General features: G+C 45.8%; 1 protein-coding gene across 1 annotated transcript in view; it reads right to left on the reverse strand.

The window, feature by feature from the left end:
• The window catches only part of KIF7 (kinesin family member 7), a 797909-nt gene that overhangs the window by 369917 nt on the left and 408073 nt on the right, over positions 1–19919 (reverse strand). The window contains exons 9-12 of the mRNA XM_069624313.1: positions 9689–9853; positions 9108–9310; positions 8677–8874; positions 8184–8309 (exon numbers count right to left, since the gene is read on the reverse strand). Of these exons, the coding sequence (XP_069480414.1) occupies positions 8184–8309; positions 8677–8874; positions 9108–9310; positions 9689–9853 (692 nt within the window). The remainder of the gene's footprint in view (positions 1–8183; positions 8310–8676; positions 8875–9107; positions 9311–9688; positions 9854–19919) is intronic.

Raw genomic sequence — 19919 nt, forward strand, 5'->3', positions numbered from 1 at the left:
CACCAGTTCATTCTCCAAAGTTCACTCAGCCACCAGTTGGTTTTTTTGTTTTATGATGAGTTCCTTGGGGGTACAGTTCCCACAGCGACATGGCATCCACATGTTTCGCTTTCTGTTTTATTTGGTTATTGAGGGATCTCCCTGTGGGCCAGTTGGGGGTTGCCCACCTCAAAGAGAGAAACGCCATGGGCCATTTGGGGTCTACCCATGGACGGTGCCCTCAGAGTTCATCAGGAAAGTTCTGCGCCACCAGTTCTCAATCATCCCCCTGCTCTCCGTCTCCCAATCAGATACCAGTGTCGTCTTGCCAAGCAATGATCCAATTTTTCAGCCTCATTTCCAACAAAACTCACCCCGATGCCACACCACGGCTAGCCTCAGGTGAAGATCTGCGGTCAAATAGAAAGATATACCCGACCCATTCAACGTTCTAACATGGAACATAAGAGGCGGCAACATCCCAGCTAAAACCAGGAAAATACTGCAATACCTCAGGCGTCACGATATAGGCGTGGCTATGATTCAGGAAACCCACCTTCTCCCAGGGAAGGACCATCAGTGGGCCAAGAGCTGGGGCTGTCACAGATACTACTCCTCCTACTCAACCTACTCCAGAGGAGTCGCTATTCTCATACACAGGAGGATGAGCTTCCGCATGATACGCACGGCGAAAGACGCAGAAGGGTGAGCGATCCTAGTGAGCGGCATAATAGCAGGCCAGAAAGTGACCTTTGTTAACTCCTACGCTCCAAACACGGATGGCCCAGACAATTTTGGATGGGTGCTTACCCAGCTTTCCATGCAGGACCCAGCTTCCATAATCTGGGGTGGGGATATGAACACTGTATTGGATCCAGTAAGAGACAGATCGAAAGCTTCGCCACAACCTCCTACCAAAGCGGGACTCCAAATAAAAGATATATGCAATGCCTTCAACATGCTAGACATTTGGAGGGTCTCGAACGGCGAGTCGCGAGAATTCACATTTCACTCACCAGTACACAACACGAGCTCCCGAATCGACTATTTCTTCGTCTCAGCAAGCGGTCCAATGTCAAGTGATCGTTGCTGCATACATCCGAGAACGCTCTCCGATCACTCCCCTCTTTTCCTCAGCTTTACGCCTTCCACTCCTACCCCGCCACTACAGCGATGGCGCTTCAAGACAGGCTCGTTAAGAGATGAGGTGTTTGCCTCTGAACTAAGGGAGGAGATCAACGCGTTTCTCGAGGCCAACGTAGGATCGGTCCCCTCCGCAAGCACAATCTGGGAGTCCCTAAAATGCTTTATCAGAGGAATCTGCCACGCCAAGGAAAAAGGCATCCTAAAGCTCATCAGGCGCGAGCTCACAACCAGCGAAGAGAGGCTAAAGGTACTTGAACTCCAAGCCACAAACGGGGCAGATCCCAAAATAACAGCAGCCCTGAAGGAAGAATTGCTAAAATTTAATCTCGCAGCAGACCGAGAGGTCAAATTCCTGAATCGCAACAGCCAAGTCCGTCAATACGGAGAAGGTCAAAAACCTGGTGCCCTTCTAGCAAATTTAATCAGAGCTGATAACAAGCATGCGCAAATAGAACTGATTCGGACCAAGCTAGGTGGGTCGGTTTACACCGACGAAAAGATAGCAGAGGAGTTCCGGATCTTCTACCAAGATCTCTATAGTGCTAAACTCAACAAGTCTTCAACCGACCCACTGGAGTACCTGGAAGACACAGAGCTTTACTTGGTCGAACAGTCTCTCCGTGAACCCTTAAATGAAATGATCACGCAAGAAGAGATTATAGAAGCCATAAAGTCCCTCCCCAGCTCCAAAGCGCCGGGCCCTGACGGACTGACAGGAGAATTTTACAAGGCAGTTGCGAGCACCCTGGCCCCCCTCCTGGCCGAAGTGTATGGAGAGGCGCTGGAGAGGGGACACCTCCCTCCCTCCACCTGTGAAGCCAATGTTATTCTGCTGTACAAGCCTGGCAAGCCCCCGGAGGAATGTTCTTCCTACCGACCAATTTCTCTCCTCAATCTTGACAATAAAATTCTTGCCAAGGTGCTGGCGGGGAGGTTGATGCCACTGATGCCAGCCCTCGTACTGGCAGACCAAGCCGGCTTCATACCTGGCCGCAACACGACTTTCGGAATCAGGAGAATGTTCGGTGTCATCGCCGCACTGGATCCCTCGCTACAGGCTGTGGTGGTTCTTCTCGACGCCGAAAAGGCTTTCGACTCGGTGGAGTGGCCGTTTCTGTTCATGGTTCTCACCAGGATGGGCCTGGGAGCCCGCTTTATCAACCTTGTCTCCCTCCTATATACCAAGCCACGCGCCAGTATCATTGTGGGTACAGCCAAATCAGCTCCAATAGATCTGCAACGAGGCACGAGACAGGGCTGCCCACTATCGGCCTTAATTTTCGCCTTGGTGATGGAACCACTGGCCTCCAAACTTCGAGAACAGCGGCAGCAGAGGGGTCTCATTATAGGCCCTCACAAACTCATCATCTCTCTCTATGCCGATGACGTTGCACTGTTCATCCAAGACCCTGAGGACAATCTGAATCCAGTCATGAGGGAAGTCATCAAGTTTGGAGCAGCGTGAGGTTTAAAAATCAACCAGGCAAAATCCATTGTATTCCCTCTGACCCCAGCCACCAAACAGTTTCCAGACGACTTCCAACTCACATGGAAATTCTCCAAGGTCCGGTACCTCGGCATACAACTATCTCTAAAGTGTCAGGAAGTGTTTCGTGATAATTACGAAGAGGTGGTCAAGTCTCTGCAAGACAAGATTTCTCGATGGAAGTCTCTTCCACTAACCCTCTGGGGAAGGGTCTCCCTGGTGAAGATGGTGATTCTACCAAAACTATTATACCTATTCAACAATATCCCTCTGTTGCTGCAACAATCCTTCTTGAAAAAATTGAAAAGCCTGGTCCTTGAACTACTCTGGGCGGGCAAGCCAGCCAGAGTGGCGTACACCACGCTGACACTCCCGGTCACCAATGGGGACTGGCGCTGCCGGACCTTGAGAGATACTTCTGGGCAGCTCAAGCACAGTTCCTCAGCCATTGGTATGCCTCTCAAGTTACCCGACCACATGTACAAGTCGAACGAGCCCTCGCAACACCTAACTTTCTAACCGCAGTCGTCCTTAGTCACACGCCGGTTCCCAGTTCCACGATGACCGTAATGCTCACGACGTACAAAGTCTGGAGGACTCTGGCCCAGAAACTCGGAGTACATTCACGGTACTCCCCACTCCTACCTGTCAAGTTTATTCCCGGAGTCCCACTGACCTCAGAGACGGTGTTCCACCAATGGGTTGACAAACTGAACATACAAACCCTAGGGGATCTCTTCACGGAAGATGGCTTTCTAACTCCAGAACAAGCCAAAAATAAAGGGGGCAACACTGGTTTGGATGTATTCCTTTACTTCAGGACTCGCTACACCTTTCAGGCGCTGCTGCCAGACTTCCCGCGTCAACCACCAACTTGGCAATTGCTGCATAATGTTATCCAGGCACAAGGCGAAGGTAGGCTGGTGTCACAGATCTATAAATCCCTCATTCCCACTACAACCCCCGCCATCACTGGTGCAAAAGCTAGATGGGAAAAGTCATTGCAGGTTAACATATCGGATGAAGACTGGTTTTATAGTCTGAAACAAACTCAAAAAGTGGCGCTTAACTCACGCCTAAAACTTATACACTTCAACTTCCTCCATCAAACATATCACACACCAGCAAAAACCAACAAACATCACCCAGACGCAGAAGCGAAATGCAACAGATGCGGGACAATCTCAGCGAACTTTGTTCACCTAGCATGGGAGTGCCCCGAGCTAACGCCTTTCTGGAAACAAGTCCTGGAGACGACAGCTGCTATTGTGGGAGAACCAATACAGCCGAGCCATACAGCAGCCCTGTGAGGCATGACTAGGCTGCTCTCAGCTCCAATAAGAAAACTGGCCGGGGTTCTGTTGACTAGCCCGGAGGAGGGTTGCCATGGCCTGGGTCCGAGGCCCCCCCCCCCCCCCCCCCCCCGACAGTCGCCGCATGGCGCAGAGACTTGCTTTATTACCAAGATGTTGAAATAGACTTCATCAAACTCCTTCCATTGCACGCCCGGGCACCAGACATCTGGGGACCACTGACACTGTTCTTGAGGGGCGAAGTGGAGAATCACGCATCTGACTCCTCAGACTCGGAAGATACCCCTCGGTGAGGGCTGGCCCATGGTATTTCCATATCCTTGGAGCGAGAGCTAAAAGTAGCTCACACGCAGCTAAAGAGGACGCTGTATCTGGGGGGCGGGGATGTTAGAGGGGTGTGGGGGTGGACACCGGGTGGGTCCTGGGTCAAGGCGCAAAGTTTAAAGTCCACCCTAATGTGGGTGTGAAGTTGTATTGAGGTTTAAATACCTAAAAATAAAGTTTTTAAAAAAAAGATGTGTGGGTCCCCGATTTACTAAACAAACCTACTTTAGAACCTAACATCCCTACAATCTACCTCCCCTTAACAACAATACCTTTCCTCCTTAAAATATTGGCCAGAGCATCTTATCTGAAAATCCCAAACCATTTGGAATCTAACAACCTCCTAGGCCTTCGCCAATCGGGCTTCCGTCCAGGGCATGGCACTGAATCAGCCCTCCTGGATCTAAAAATAACAAATGGATGAGACTAAAGAGAATGGCAACCTAGCATTCCTCCTCCTGCTGGACCTCTCAGCAGATTTTGACTTGGTCAACCACAGTATACTTTGCAAACACCTCACCTCGGAGGCCCACTTTTCAATCAAAGTTATACATTGGACACAGTCCTTCCTACCCAACAAACCTATGAGGGTCTTCTCACCTACCGCAGCAGCATTGCCAGCCTCAGTCAAATGTGCAGTTGCTCAAGCCTCCTGCGTCCCCTCTACACTCTACAATATCTTTACAAAGCCTCTATTCCACCTTCGATGAATTGGGTATCACCTACACCAACTATTTAGACGATACAGGTACGTACAGGTAATAATACCTGTAATAAACCTATTACAGGTACCTATGACAGACTAAAAATCACAAAATAAAATGTACCAAACCATCCAGGCGTGGATGGCCCAGCATGGCCTTTATTTAAACGCTGAAAAAACAGGTACTCCTCATAGGCTCACAAAACCGTCTAAACAAACTCTGTGACTCCTTCATGTCCTTCGCTATTGATGGCATCACTATCCATGTCTCCAAGGAAGTAAAAAAGCACTCACCTTAACTAGACAAGTCAACTCCACGGCATCAGCGGCAGTTTACACTTCAAAGCTCATCAATGCCTGTAGACCATTCCGGTCATCAAACAGCTGTATTATGCTTGCTAGAGCTCTTATCTTATCTAGAATACACTATTGCAAACGCCCTCTACGCCGGCACTAATACCCACAATATCAAAAAACTTTACGCGATTCAAAACAATGCTCCAATGACGAGAAGGCATGCTCACTGGTTGGCGGACCAGGAACGAATCCTTCTGAAAACCCTCTCCTTGACGTTCAAATGTGTGTCCAATTCAGCCCCCAAGTACTTATCCAACAAATTCACCAGAAAACAATCCAATAGACCCACTCGCTCAGCCCATTCGCTCTTATTCACCATACCCGGATTCAAACGACAGAAAGAAGGGGGTCGCAGCATCCCAGTGGTAGCTGCCAAACATTGGTACTCTTCCATCACCATCAAGATCTGAATCTTCTTTTTGGTCCTTCCATAAAAGCTTGAAAACATGGATATTCACACAAGAGCGGCTAAAGTAGCTCTCTCACAATCCGCCTGAAATATCCACTATGCCCAGTACTGTTAACCGTATGCATTGCTCTGAATAGTTAACCTTTTACATTACTTAGAATCGTTACACATTTATATATGTACTTTATGCTGTGCTGTTAAAACAAAAACAAAAAAACAGCGCCCAGATGCCTCAGGGTTAGTTGCGCTTTACAAATGGCAAAATAAATAAATGCCATTATCTTATGTGGTTTTGCAGAATAAATGTACTTGCCGCATTTCTCCTAAGATTCGCGAGTGCGCGTTATTACCGATAAATTTGGTAGAACTGTCATTACTGTCAAAAGCTGTAACAATTGTAACCGCAAGGAACTACAAACTAACAGTGGCCTTTGAAAAGTATTCCTAAGTGTTTTGTTTAAATGTACCAAGTATTTTGAAGCGTATCTTGTGTATATATACATACATCTATATTTTAATATACATGTATGTGTTTCTTTGATGTGCATTACTAGCTAGGTTCAGTGTACTTACCTACAGTTCAAATCTTCCTCTTATGATAAACCTGACTGCTCTGCCACTCTACCAGGATTCCATGAGTAGTACAGACTGATACTAAGAGTTGGGGATCTACAGACCATTGGGATAGTTTTATGAAGTCTACCTACAAAGTGGACTTTCGAAAAACTCCCCCAATACTGGGGATGCAAGGTGAGCAGAGGGGATGCTGGGAGGGTATCCTACTTTACTTCACCACATACATCTACCTTGTCATATATTCCTTTCACCAGACATTTACTTTCTCATGCCTTTACTTTGTTTGCATCTTCACACTGCGAACATGGCAATGGATGTGGTTAGGCATAGCATATGGTCACATTTGGGGTCAAGGGAAAGCTGGGGGCTCGAATATGGGGTAGGTCTCCCTGCAATGACAAAGTAAATGTCTGGCAAAGTGAATGCTGACAAAGTAAAGACATACATCCTGCTGGGAGAGGGTTTCGGTAGGGCTGAGTAGAAGGAAGTCCAGAAGGGCTTAGGCTACAAAGGGAGCAGAGGGGAATGCTAGGAGTGGGATGGAGCTAGGGTCAATGGCGGCCGAAAAGTCCATGGCGGCCGAAAAGTCCATGAGGGCCAGGGCTACAAGAACACTTATGGGAGGTGGAAAAAGAGAAGCAAGGGGGTTCCTTACCTATGGCATTGCAAAGTTAGAGAAGGCTCACATGAATTTAACCAACGGCCTTGAAGCAGGGAACAGAGGCGAGTTTGGAAGAAGGTAAAGGCTGAGTTATGTTATTGGGATTTATACCACACTCAACTGTCATTTGTATGGTCTCCAAGTGGTCTGGCGGATCAGATGTTGCAGCCGCTCCACATCTGTTGAGATTGAAGCAGAAACTCTAATAAAACCCACCCCCTACCAAGTGTCTCACCTCTATCACTACGCATTGAATATGCTGGTGCACATCTTAAGATCAGGCAATTCCAACATTGTTAACTTGTGGTGGTCCTGTGGTCTGGCTCCCTGTGCTGCCAGTGACGCGACTGCTTTCTCCTACTATAATGACATGGTATAGAGCTTCATAGCACTGCAATGTTAAATCACTCTTATTACTGGCTCATGGAAGTAAATGTATTATTCGGAGGGAGTGGTTAAGGGGTTTGACGGCACGGCTAGGGTATCAAAAACCATGGCACATAGAGTCACCCTGTCCCCAAGTGAGAACATTGCGTTTGAGCCATCCTTCATGGCTAGTGTCTCTAGCACGCCGAGCATGTGTGGCCAGCACGTTTTCCAGTATTCATGCGCACCTGTTTGTAACACTACTGTTCATGAATCCGCCCTGGACTTCTCGGCCTTTCGGACACAAAGCGAGGAAGTCTCCCGTGCCTCAGGAGCAGACTTGTGGTCAGAGTACTGCATATTTGTTGCATGCACTGCATCTCCTGCAAACCGACCTGCACACTGGCAGGCTTTCGGTCCTGACCCATGACATCAATACACCACCAAAGTTCTACCGTGGGAGACCCTTCTTTACCTACTGTACAGTAGATCTCCTGGTGATCCATCTAATTAAAGGGAGGGCTTACCTGAAGCTGTGCAAATTATGAGCGTGGGCCTTTGTGGACTCTGGGGAGTACCCATGTGCCATCTCCTGAAGGTATATCACTAAGTGGGTGGCTTCCCTTGGCAAAAGAGGTCCCTTGCCCTCCTCCATGGCTCCCCTACATGTGACACCAAAGTAGATACAGAAGGAAGCGCAATATATCCCTTGGATCAAACATTTTTTCCAAACTGCTTTGGTAACATATGCCTGAAGTTAATAAAATGTTTCCACATATTGGTAAAGTAGAAACTCTGGACACCCACTTGCGTATAAAGCCCATCACAGTTAAGAAAACCACCACACTACTGGACAGCCCTACCTGCTGCTGTTCCAGGCTTATGACTGATCCATTACTCCCACTCCTCCTCTTCTTCTGAAAAGCTGCTATCTCCTCAGTTTTAATTCTGAGAATCTTTTTCTGCTGTTCATGCTTGTGTTCCAGCTCCTAATGATTAAAATAAGTTGATTTAGGGTACATACCTCTGTCACACGGAATAAGGAACTTTTTTTTGTTGCAGCATACTATCCAGTTAAGGGGAAGGGGGACTTTGTTCAGTAAATATTTAGAAATACATAAAGGAATTTATAATTCATCTTATAAAAGACAGCCAAAAATTATGGCAAGCAATATTATATAAAGATTTTACTCAACACAAACCTTTGGTTGATCTATTCTATGCTACTGATATCCCTTGCCCAAAATCACCACGCAGAAATCTCTACATTTATTCACAATTTTGGACTTAGCCGTGTGTTAAGACAAACAAATCTACGCCTCTCCATGAATTGGAATCTCAGTCTCCATTTTTTACCACCACTCTGTGACTTTTCTTCTTTATTTCAGTCTCTAATCTGCGCTTCTCATCAGTCTCCTCTTTCAATTTCTTCTGTAGCCGTTCTTGCTGCTGTTTCATCAACAGCACATTCCGCTCAAGCTCCTGTATTCGCTTCTCACCCTGGCATGACAAGGACACCAGCTTCTCTGTGGCTTGCCTTTTCTTCTTCAGGACCTTAATAGTAAAGCAAAGATGATAAATATACAACAGGTCAGTTCAAGGTAGGAAGTTATGGCTGAGAGGATAATAGATGGGTTTGAAAAATGATCCTGTTGAAGCCGTCAAATAAATCTCTTTGACCAATCATATCAAAAGAAGTAGTTGTACATGTGTCTTGTGAATCATGTCTCCATACATTTTAAGCCTAAATGAATCAGCAGCACACTACTGAAATGGATGACACTGACCTGAACTTTGCTTTGAGCGGCAGCTATTTTCTGACGGCATTCTTGCACTTTGCGTTTCTCCACTGGATCCGTAGTATCGTTCCTTTCGAGCTCCTTCAGCATTCCTTGACTCTCACTCAATTCAGCCCGCACCTTCTCAGTCTCAAGTTCCAGATCTGTGATTTTCAGGCAGTACTGTTTGTTCATAGCTTGAGCATCTTTCCCTGAAACAACAAGAATGAGAAGTCTGCAGTTGTCTGTCAAGCTGTACATCAACCAGATTGTATCAAAACAGTATTGAGAGTAAAAGCTGACAGTGTGACAGAATTACTAACCTACGGAAAATACAAATTCTTTACTGATGAAGGTTCTAGTTTTAAGAAGAAAACATTCTTTTAGAGGTATATTCTACAGAGCCTGGCATATGTGTATGAGTGAACTACAAAAGAAAAGCACAACAAAGTAATCCTGGTACAAACTGCTATTCGCTCACACTTTTCTATGGTATGTTTCATCACAAAGCTTCGGCCAGACATTAGTGCAGATATAGCACTAGATGCACACATTTGTGATAGTTGGAAGTCTAGGGAAAGAAATCCTACCTGTTTTAATAAGCTCACTGATTAGCTCTTCCTTCATACGGATGTTGATGGCAAGTTCTCTAATCTTCTGTTGGGCTTGAACTAGTCTCCACTCTTGATCACAATTTTTTACAGAGGAGGCAAATCTACGACCAAAACCAGTGGTCCTTCTTTGGATATCAGAAGCTGCAAAGGAAACAGATCTATAATGAAACCTCCATAGTTCAAAACAGAGTCCCAAAGAAACATGCTGTTAAGATAGATTTTCAAAATCATCCATCTGGGTAGATTGAGAGGCCAGCCTATTCAGATGAACACTAATGGCTAGCCAAACTCCATCTTGGTAGTGTGACTGAACAGCAAGGCTAAGACCTAGAGTGAGAGTGGAGAAGGGTTCAGTTAAGCACGCACAGAGCACTATAAAAACAAGTTAGGCAGGATGTTTAAAAATACAGTTATTTATTTCGGCCTTAGACAACGCTTAAAAAAAATGAAAAACCATAGATAAGATTGACTAAAGCATGCATTACAATTATATACACATTCACCTTGATGTGCTCTGCTAAGAACACTAACACTTATCCTTTAAATACAGTTACATATATGTTTCAAAATACAAAGTGTAGCAAAGCAAGTGAATAGAATCAGGTAAGTAATGAATACTTTGAGAACTATTAGGTTTAAAATAAAGGGTATATATATATATATTAAACACCATACAAAACCCTATAAATAAGGCAATTGCCTTAAAAAGTATTTTCCTAGCTAGAAAATGCTCTTAGAGTCACAGGTCCTAATAACATTATTTTCAGGAGGCTAGCAGTATCTTTTAGTAAGTTGCACAAGTGTTGGCATGAACCAACAAGTAGTCGTAAGTGGTCCAAAAATGAATAAAAACAAGGGGAACGTCTTTAAACGGCTCTCTTCCACTGCAACAGCCTTGGGGAAAACCACCAGGACAAAACACCACCGTTCAAGGCTATCAAGTCTAGGCAAGGGAGACAGAGGAATAGGACTTTATGCCCATAGAACCCTATGGAGGCGGTGTTCAAAACGGGTATGTTTACTTGGTCCATGTGCTTCCATTCACATGGTGACCAACATAGGCATTTCTGAAATTGCTCTGCCTTCTAGATTTGTGCCTTGGTTCCACTGGAGGAAGACCATGGGCCGCTGATAACTAGGGCACTTCAGGCATCAGGTTCTTGGGCCCAGCTAATTCATGGTTCTGTGCTCTGATCGACCGAATTCCAGATAGCTGGAACCTCAAGACACAGGCCTCAAGACCACAACTCTGTCAAAGACCTCAGAGGAATCCCAAGATGTGGAGCAGGCGGTGACTCTGATGGCCACTTCAAGAAGATGACCACCCTTGTGGAAAGAACTAAGAAATTCACCCTGCAAGGCCCCTCTTCGTGGAGGAGAGATGTAACTTCAGGGAAATGCGTTTTGTTCCATAAATTGAGGGTCTTAAGGCTCAACTCGGGATGGCGACCGTTACAGTGAAGAAGCCCAGGAAGATATTTGGCCAGCCCACAGGATGGCTCCGGACTGTTCAAGTGCTTTCAACAGCTGGATCTTCGAGCAGAGGTCGGGACAGGCTATTACCATAGGTCCAAGGGATGGAAATACCAATGAAGGTCTTCTTGAGATCTGCAGAGGGGTAGGGCTTCACCAGGCAAGTGAAGAAAGGGCTGCTAGCAATCTTCCAACACCAAGTGCTGGGTCTTCAACAGGCTGCTCTCGGTCATAGGTGTCATGGCACAAACGATGATCTAAAGAACGGCTGCAAGAGTCCACTTTTTATCCAGTATCCGGCCTGGAGTTGTCCCCAGCCCACCAGTGGCAAGGATCTGCACCACTCAAACTGGCAGAGACTGTCCAATCCTAGACAGCCTCTGCCCACTGCATCTGCCCAGCAAAAGACACATCCGGCATAGATGTGGAATGGGTCCAGACAGACCCAGGCCTTGAACATCCGGCCACGGACACACACACGGACACACACACGGACACACACACTTTGCCCGTGAAAACTGAAACATTCCCCAGGAGAGGGCTTACCATATATGGAAAATCCAGCCACTCCAGGGCAGGGAGAAGGTCACAAGACAACACTGCATAAAGGACAGCCAAAAATCTCGGAGAAATTGCCACAAGAACTTTCGGTAGCACATTTTGAACTAAAGTGTTAAGAGGCATCTGTAGACCTGTTTGGGATGTGGGGTTACTTTACCAATCCAAGGCAAAGGACAATCCCTAGGGTTTCCTTGACTTAGTGGTAAACTCTGCTTCAGGATCAAGGTCAACTTCAGGAGATGTCACAATAGGCTCCACTCCCAACTTCAGAGTTGATCCAAGGGTTTTTATTTGAGTTTATGTGAGTCTTACAGCCGCCGTCCTCGCATCTGATGTAGCACCTCATCCCTAGCCTAGGTGTCCCTGTTCTCAGGTAGTATTTACAGATGGTTGACTGACTGCCTAGGTTGCCTTGTACCAGAGATGAAGACCCAAAGGTAGCTTGTTTTTTCTGTCTAAAACTTCCTCAGGGACTACCTAACTGTCCCCACTCTATGCAAATGTTAGTGATCTATTGGGATTTTGTGAATTGTGCCTTACAGATACCCTATTGAATTCAATCCTTCCTCTACCACGCTCACTTTCAGCCTGCCCTCTCCTCTCGTCTACTCTCCTTCAACTCTACCCGTTTCTCCACACTCCTGCCTCCAATCTTCAGTGCTTCTGCTGTATCTCACACTTCCTAGGCCTCACGTTCACCCTTTTGCTCCCTCCTCTTCACTAGCACATTCTCTTACAATTACCACTCACTCCACCCTCTCCTTTCTTTCAGTTTCTTACACTTCACTGTCACTCACTACACCAACTCCTCTAATCACACGTGCCACCCTAACATGGACACTTCTACTGCAATACCACTTCCACTCACTACCCAGTACCTCACCCGTCCCTGAAAACAGCATCACACTCCACTTTACCTTCAACCCTCCTGCTGGTCTCTTGGTCATTGTTAAAATGGATTTCCAAAATCAACCCTAGGGGAAGGATTTTGGAAGGCCACCCTATTATGGTGAACAGGGAGACAATGAGGACTAGTATATCCCAATCACGGTAAGGTAGCAGAGCAGCAAGGCTTTGTCTCAGTAGGGCTGCGAGCGGTTTAGGGCTACAATCGGTCCACACAGAAAACCACCAATAATTCAAGTTACGCAGTAATTATAACATACATTACTCACCGTAATCGTATTTCTGTTGCTTGTATCTGCTTAGATTCACATGCTGTGCATATAGTCTGACAACTAGTGGTAATCGTGGAGTATTGCATACTTTTTTCAAAGATCGAAAAGGGATGGCGACATGGGCGTGACTAACACTATCCCTAGCAGTGACATGTAGTGTACCCAAAATCCTTGACAGGTTGAGGACCCCCGGTTGTTTTTGTTCTGCCGTTAGGGAGCCTGATAGAATGCCTGCATGAGTACAGAGAAACAAGGTGTAAGATGCCTATGTTCCTTCAACTCCAAGACGGGAGGAAGGATGGGCGCATGTGAATCTAAGCAGATACAAGCACCAGAAATACTATTACGTGTAGTAATGTATGTCTTCTGATGCTTGTGAATCTGTTTAGAATCACATGCTGTGCATAGACTAGCAAGCAGTACCAGGAGATGGTGGTGGGATGTGCGAAGGAACAGTAGCAAAGATGTCTTACCACTGCTTGTCCCACCTGAGAATCAGATTTGTGTCTAAGCAGTAATGAAAGTGTGATCAGAACTCCAGGTAGTTGCCTTACAAATCGAATCAAGAGGAACATTTGCAATTAAGACTATACTAGCTTGTGTAGAGTGGTTTTGTTTTATCAAGGTAATATATCACTGCTCTCCTAACATCCAGTGTTTGTAGGCTTCTTTCAAGCTGTGTTAGTGGGGTTCTTAAAGAAAGTTGGAAGTTCGATGGATTTGTTCACATGGAACTTGAAAAATTAATTTAGGCACAAAGCGTGTCCGTGTGCAGTACCACCTTGTATTTTTGAATGGCCACATAAGGGTCTTGAACTGAAAGAGCCTGTAGTTCACTGACATTCCTGATATAGTTAATGGCCACTAGAAAGGCAGTCTTATAGGTGAGCGCCTTAAGACAACCTTATGCATTGGCCCAAAAGGAGGTCCCCATCCGGGAGTTGGGTTCGAAATAGGAGGGTGAAGTATTTTTACCCCGTCCATGAATGTCTTAATTACTGGAATTTTCTACCAGGAAACGTTGCTCTGAGATGTGGTGTACGCAGAGAGGGCAGCAAGATCGACCTTTATCGAGTTGAAAATAAGTCCATAATCTAAGAGATGTGTTAGATAAAGAACTATCTTAAGGTGAACAGTCAATAGGCTTCATGTTTTTACTATTGCAACAAATGAGAAAATGTTTCCATTTATTGGAGTAACAATGTCTGTGTGTTAGGTTTCCGTGTATCTTTAAGTATGTCCATACGCCTTTGAGGTAGTTGGAGGTGGCCAAACTATGACTTTACGGGCCAAGCTGCTAAGTTGAGTGTTTGAGGGCATGGGTGTAGTGTCTTTCCCTTGGTCTTGTGACAGCATGTTGTATGGGCGGGATAGTTTCCTCAGTGGGGAGACTGACATTCTCATGAGATAACAGAACCATGGCCTCGAGCCTACATTGGTGCCACCAGGATCAGAGTGACTTGGACCTGGTGAATCTTGTGAACTATTCTTTTGAGTAGGGGAACTGGGGGTGGGGGGGACGGACATGTAGGCAATTTTCCCTGACCATGTTATCCAGAGATCATTCCCTTTGGATTTTCTCTGCGCGTACCTGGAGGCGTAATGTGGGCATTGTGCTTTCTCCTGAGTTGCGAACAAGTTCATGTCTGGATGATCCCATTCTGCAAAGATGCTGTGTAGAATGTGTTTCTTGCCATCGTAACTCATGCTCCTCGGGTAGTTGCACGTCTCTGTTGAGTGAGTCTGCCAGAAGATTGAGTTCCCCTGGAATATGTTGTTAGGAACATGTGTTTGAATGCCCATTTCCAAATGTTTATGTGACAGTTTGGACAGTCCTGACGAGTGAGTGCCCCCCTGTTTAATCAGGTAATACATGGCCATGGTGCCCTCTATAAGGACCAGAACAGTCTTACCCTGAAGATGTGTCGGGAAGGCTTTTACGGCCTTGAACATAGCAAGTAGTTCCAACAGATTGGTGTGATTGGCTGCTACTGACTGGGACCACATGCTGTGCACTGTCTGTTCTAGGAGGTGTGCTCCCCAGCCTGACAGGGATGCATCCGTGGTGAGAGCAGCTTCCGCCGGAGGGGTACTGAAGGATTTTCCCCTCGGAAGGTTCTCCTTGGACCACTGTTAGGTAAGATTTTCATATCAATTACAAATCTTCCTGCCTGTGTCAACCCCCGAACATTTTGCTGGACAGGTAGATTATTTTTCCCTATACTTCAGTGAGGGGAATCTCTCAGAGAGTCTTTTACTCTTTTTATGGGTGTCATTTTTAAAACTCTATAGTGTCCTTTATAAGTTATCATCTTTGACAACCAACCTTTTGGCAATAAGTGCCTATTGTTGATGGGTTGCCCTAGGGCAGTGGTCTTCAAACTTTTTTGGCTCGGGCCCCCCTTGAGCCAAGTTTGGGCAAGCCGGGCCCCCCTAAAAGTGCTGGATGGACAGTATGTAGAAATCGCTATGAACTTTCACGTGCCGTCACCGCACCCTACTCCCAGTACAGACCCTGGGCTCTCCCCCACCCTACTCCTACCACTATCCCAGTGCTGCCGCCCATACTGCTCCCACCACAGTCCCATAACACAAACACACACATCCATAAACATTTAAATAAAAAATAAATCACCATAGACGTACCTTCTGCAGGGGCCTGTGCGTGGTTGCTATAATGCCCCGCTCCAGGTTGCTCTGCCCATATGTGCGAGGAGGCGCAGGAGCACCCCCTCGCACATACATACATGCAGTGCCCCAGCCAGCATTTCCAATGAGCTATACAAGGCTGGCGAAGCAAAACACCCCCAACGTTCCATGGCTCAGTGATCATGTGCAGCTGGGGAACTGAACTATGAAAGGCAAACAGTGTTTCCCTTTGACAGTTCAGCCGGCCCAGGAGCACTCCCTCAGCTGGAAAAAGCAGCTGAGGGAGTGCTCAGAGTTTCACTGCGCTGGCTCCTCGGCTCCTCCATAATGGGTTAGGTGGCCAGTGGGTGGACGCCTCCTCACCCATTATGGATGAGTCGGCAGGCTTGGACTGGCCTATAGGGCAATAGGACGATGACTGTACCAAAAATGCAAAATGCTAGTGTAGGCCAATCAAAATGGGCCGCTTTTTTGGCCAATGTGGGCCAGTTTGAGGAGTTGCTTCACTATGCAGCTAGTAGTTTTGACCATTGTTGCTGAATAAATATTCTTTAAATATCAATTTGTTTACATTTGAATAAAAAACAACCCCTTGGGTACTATTCAGTCTGTGACTAAAGGACTGAATATCCATTTGCAACTGCTGGCCATGTTTTCATTGGTGCCTAAGACCGTTTTATGGTCCATGTTATCTGCCCCCTCCCATTTCCTCCCCCAAAAAAAAAAAAAAAAACAATTATTATTTTTTTTTTTTTACACACATTTCATGCTGGGCTCTGGCGCCCCCCCCTAGGAGGTGGCCACGCCCCCCCTGGGGGGGCGCGCCCCACAGTTTGAAGACCTCTGTCCTAGGGGCTCCCCTTTTAACTTTATCTGGCTAACCTTGTGGGACCTACAGTTCCCAAGGGTAGAAAGGATCTTTGGATCCCTTTTACATTTTATTAGGTGAGACCAGCACCCCCACCTTATGTGGAGTGCTGAGGAGATACAGAGTATCACCTTTCTCATTTTGAATGTAACATTTATGTTACAAGGACAAACTTACCTTTAATGGCTGGTGGTAGTGAAACTTTTTTATTAATTCAGTGCACCGTTATCGTGGGCTGTTTCCCAAGCCCCGGCAAAGGCACCCATGGGTGCTCATATTAACAGAATGGCCAGTCTTCTTTATTTGCCATTTTAGCATTTCTTGTTCCTTCTCCTGACATCCAGGGCGAGAAATTCCTTTGTGTGATTTTCATCTTCGGAAGTCCTGTGGACTCCCTGCCCCGGCTCCAGAGTGTCTGGGAAGGCAGGAAGCGAGGTAGGAGTCCAAAACTCTGCAGCCATTTGTCTTCCAGCCTGACTGCGAGAATCCAATTCAAACTGGAAGGCTTGCCTCAAGTTTGAGGCTGGCTGCAACTTTGAACGTGGCATGGCTGTTTGATTGGCTGGGTTACTGCAAAAAAAGTCTGATCCTGGAAGCTGAAGAGGTAGTCGACCACTGGAACCAGAACCAAAACCAAAGAGGAAGATGAAAAAACAGTAGGTGAGGCGATTTCCAGCGATGGGAGAGCCTGCTGTGTAATCAGAGCCTGCTGTAGCCCTTCATTCCAATTGACCTTGGGACTCCAAAAATGATGACCCTGACCCAGACCCTAGTGAGACAACCTAGACTCAAGACGACCTGCATTTTTAGCCATCGCACGTGCAAAAAGACCCTTCATCAGAGGACCTTACAAACGACGAGAATACAGCCAGCAACATTCTGTCTTCTTCTGTGCTCCTGAAAAGGCACCAAATTCACAGAGCTTCACCCAACCGCAAGGGAACTCTTGCCTGGAGCCTTCTCCTGTGATGCCTGCTGCAAAGGTCCTTCCAAAGTCCTGTCTTCCGTCGTCTTTACAAAGGAATCCATCGACTGGGTTTTTGGCTGCATATCCTGAAGACTTCCTGCTGCAACTTTTCTTATGTGCTTATGTACTGTGTTGGCTGGGGTATTTTACCTACATCAAGCCTTTGTGATTTTTATATAGCTTTGAGGTGTTTTCTGTGATTGGGAAGCCACTCATCCAGATCACCCAGGCCCACTGCGGAATCCTCCTAGGATGTCTTCTCTGAAGTCCCTGGACCCTCAACTAACTTTAAAGTGTAACACTTACTTGTTTGATCAGTCTTCCTCTGGAACTATGACTTTGCCTGCAACTGAACCCTATCTCACCCTGCCTACAACTGGCACCTAGACCACTAGGGTCCCTCTACTACCTCTGAGCCAACTCATGCTATAGAATAAGGGAAGGACTGGATAGGAAAAGGGTTCTGCCTTGAAAAGAACAACAAGTGTGCAAAAGTTACTTACTTGTATAAGAAGTTGGTTGGTAACTGTAACTCTGAGACTACAGTTACATAAGTTCTTACTTACCTTAAATGTGTGTTGCACTATTCTGAAAAGTATATATAGGGTTAATTTACTCACCTATGAATTGGTTGTGCCTCTTGTTAAGAGGCATTTCTAAACTGTGACCTGGTGGGCAGACGTTTAGGAGGGCACACTCGATTTAGTGAAACAGAGGAACCTTCTGGACAGCCAGGCGAATCTAGGTAGCTTGGCAGGCGGTCAAGACTAAGTTTAATGTTGGCCGGACCAATAAACACCAGTAAACTTTAGTTAAATCCCAGACGCCAGCAATCTATCAACTACATACAGAATCGAAGGAAGACAATCTACGACTTATCAAACTACAAACATTAGCCACAACAGGACGACACTAATGACCAAATACATGGCTAAACCAAGACGGAAGACCAAAGACGATCATCAATAATACCCTTGCCAATCAGTCCCAAGCCCAGCAGGCCACCGTCAAATAGTCAGCGAGGGAATATAGGGGCGGCCAATCCACAGCACCAACACCAGAAGGGGAAGAATTGACATAACCAGCCCCACTACCCTAAGATCCATGCAACAACCAGGAACACACCGTGACATCTAATCTAACGATTAGACAGCCAAGAAACGTTACCAGCTTCTAAGCGTACCCACAGGTATGCTACTTAAGTAGCAAACCCAAAGTGGGAACCTCAACTTTCACTGATACCTAGAGGTAACACCAAGTAATATGAACAAAAATGGTACCAGGAGAACAAGAGAGACTGAAGAAGGTGGGCAGACAAATATGAAGCTCAAATCGGTATATTCATTTTATGAAGATTTGTCTAAAAAACACAGACGCATATTGATTTAATTAATTCTAAAAAGCATTTTACTAATCATACATTCAAAAAGCAAAATCTAAACTGATCCGTTCCAAACACAGGTCAGAAACACTGTCTGCTTTCAGAGACACACGGCGTTAGACTGCGGGCTCCGACTGCTGCAAACAAGATTCACGCATCAGCGTACACGCCCGTTAGCGTACAAACTGTGCTGCGGGATAGAAGGGAGACAAGTGCTACTCCATTTGGATAGCGTTACTATAACGAAGACGGTTTTTTGAAAACTTAAGAGTTATTTTTCTTCCCGTTCGGCTGGAGCAAGAAGTGACCTAGTCTCCAGTGTTTCTGACCTGTGTTTGGAACGGATCAGTTTAGATTTTGCTTTTTGTGAAAACCCAGCCTTACTGGACTTACACCAGAAGCTACAGGGACACAAGCTATTAGGCGAACCTAATGAGGCTCGCAGAACGTTGCTATTGTTCATCCAATCCTGATGAAGACATACAACTTGTCGAGTCGAAACTATTAACCAACTGGGAAGCCTTTTGTTGTAAAGAAGATTGATATTGTTAGGCACCAATAGTCTTAGGCACCAATAGTCGATATTATATTGGGAATGAACTGTGATTAATAACATTGTGAATGATTTACAGCACAATGGAAAAGAAGTGGTTTAATGAAATGATCAGCTTTTGTAATTTCTTAGCATGTCAATATATTATTTAAATATTGCATTAGAGAGTGAATGTATGAATGTATGATTAGTAAAATGCTTTTTAGAATTAATTAAATCAATATGCGTCTGTGTTTTTTAGACAAATCTTAATAAAATGAATATACCGATTTGAGCTTCATATTTGTCTGCCCACCTTCTTCAGTCTCTCTTGTTCTCATGCTACTTAAGTAGAACAAGATCAGCTAGAACCAGGACATACAACCCACTAACCCAACTTCAAAATCTGCTTAACTAATTCACCCGAAAACTCACACAACCATCTCTCGCCCAGCAAACTGCACAGACTTCACCACACCGCAACAACAACAAACACATAAACTGCATCAACAGCACACAAGGTCTCGCTCTGATCCGATAATTATACCAAAGCTCAGCGCACAGTGGAAACCGAACTGAAGCCGCCAACAGATCACTC

Source organism: Ambystoma mexicanum, chromosome 11, assembly GCF_040938575.1.
Source record: "Ambystoma mexicanum isolate Mex_15411 chromosome 11, UKY_AmexF1_1, whole genome shotgun sequence".
Taxonomy (NCBI): Eukaryota; Metazoa; Chordata; class Amphibia; order Caudata; family Ambystomatidae; genus Ambystoma; species Ambystoma mexicanum.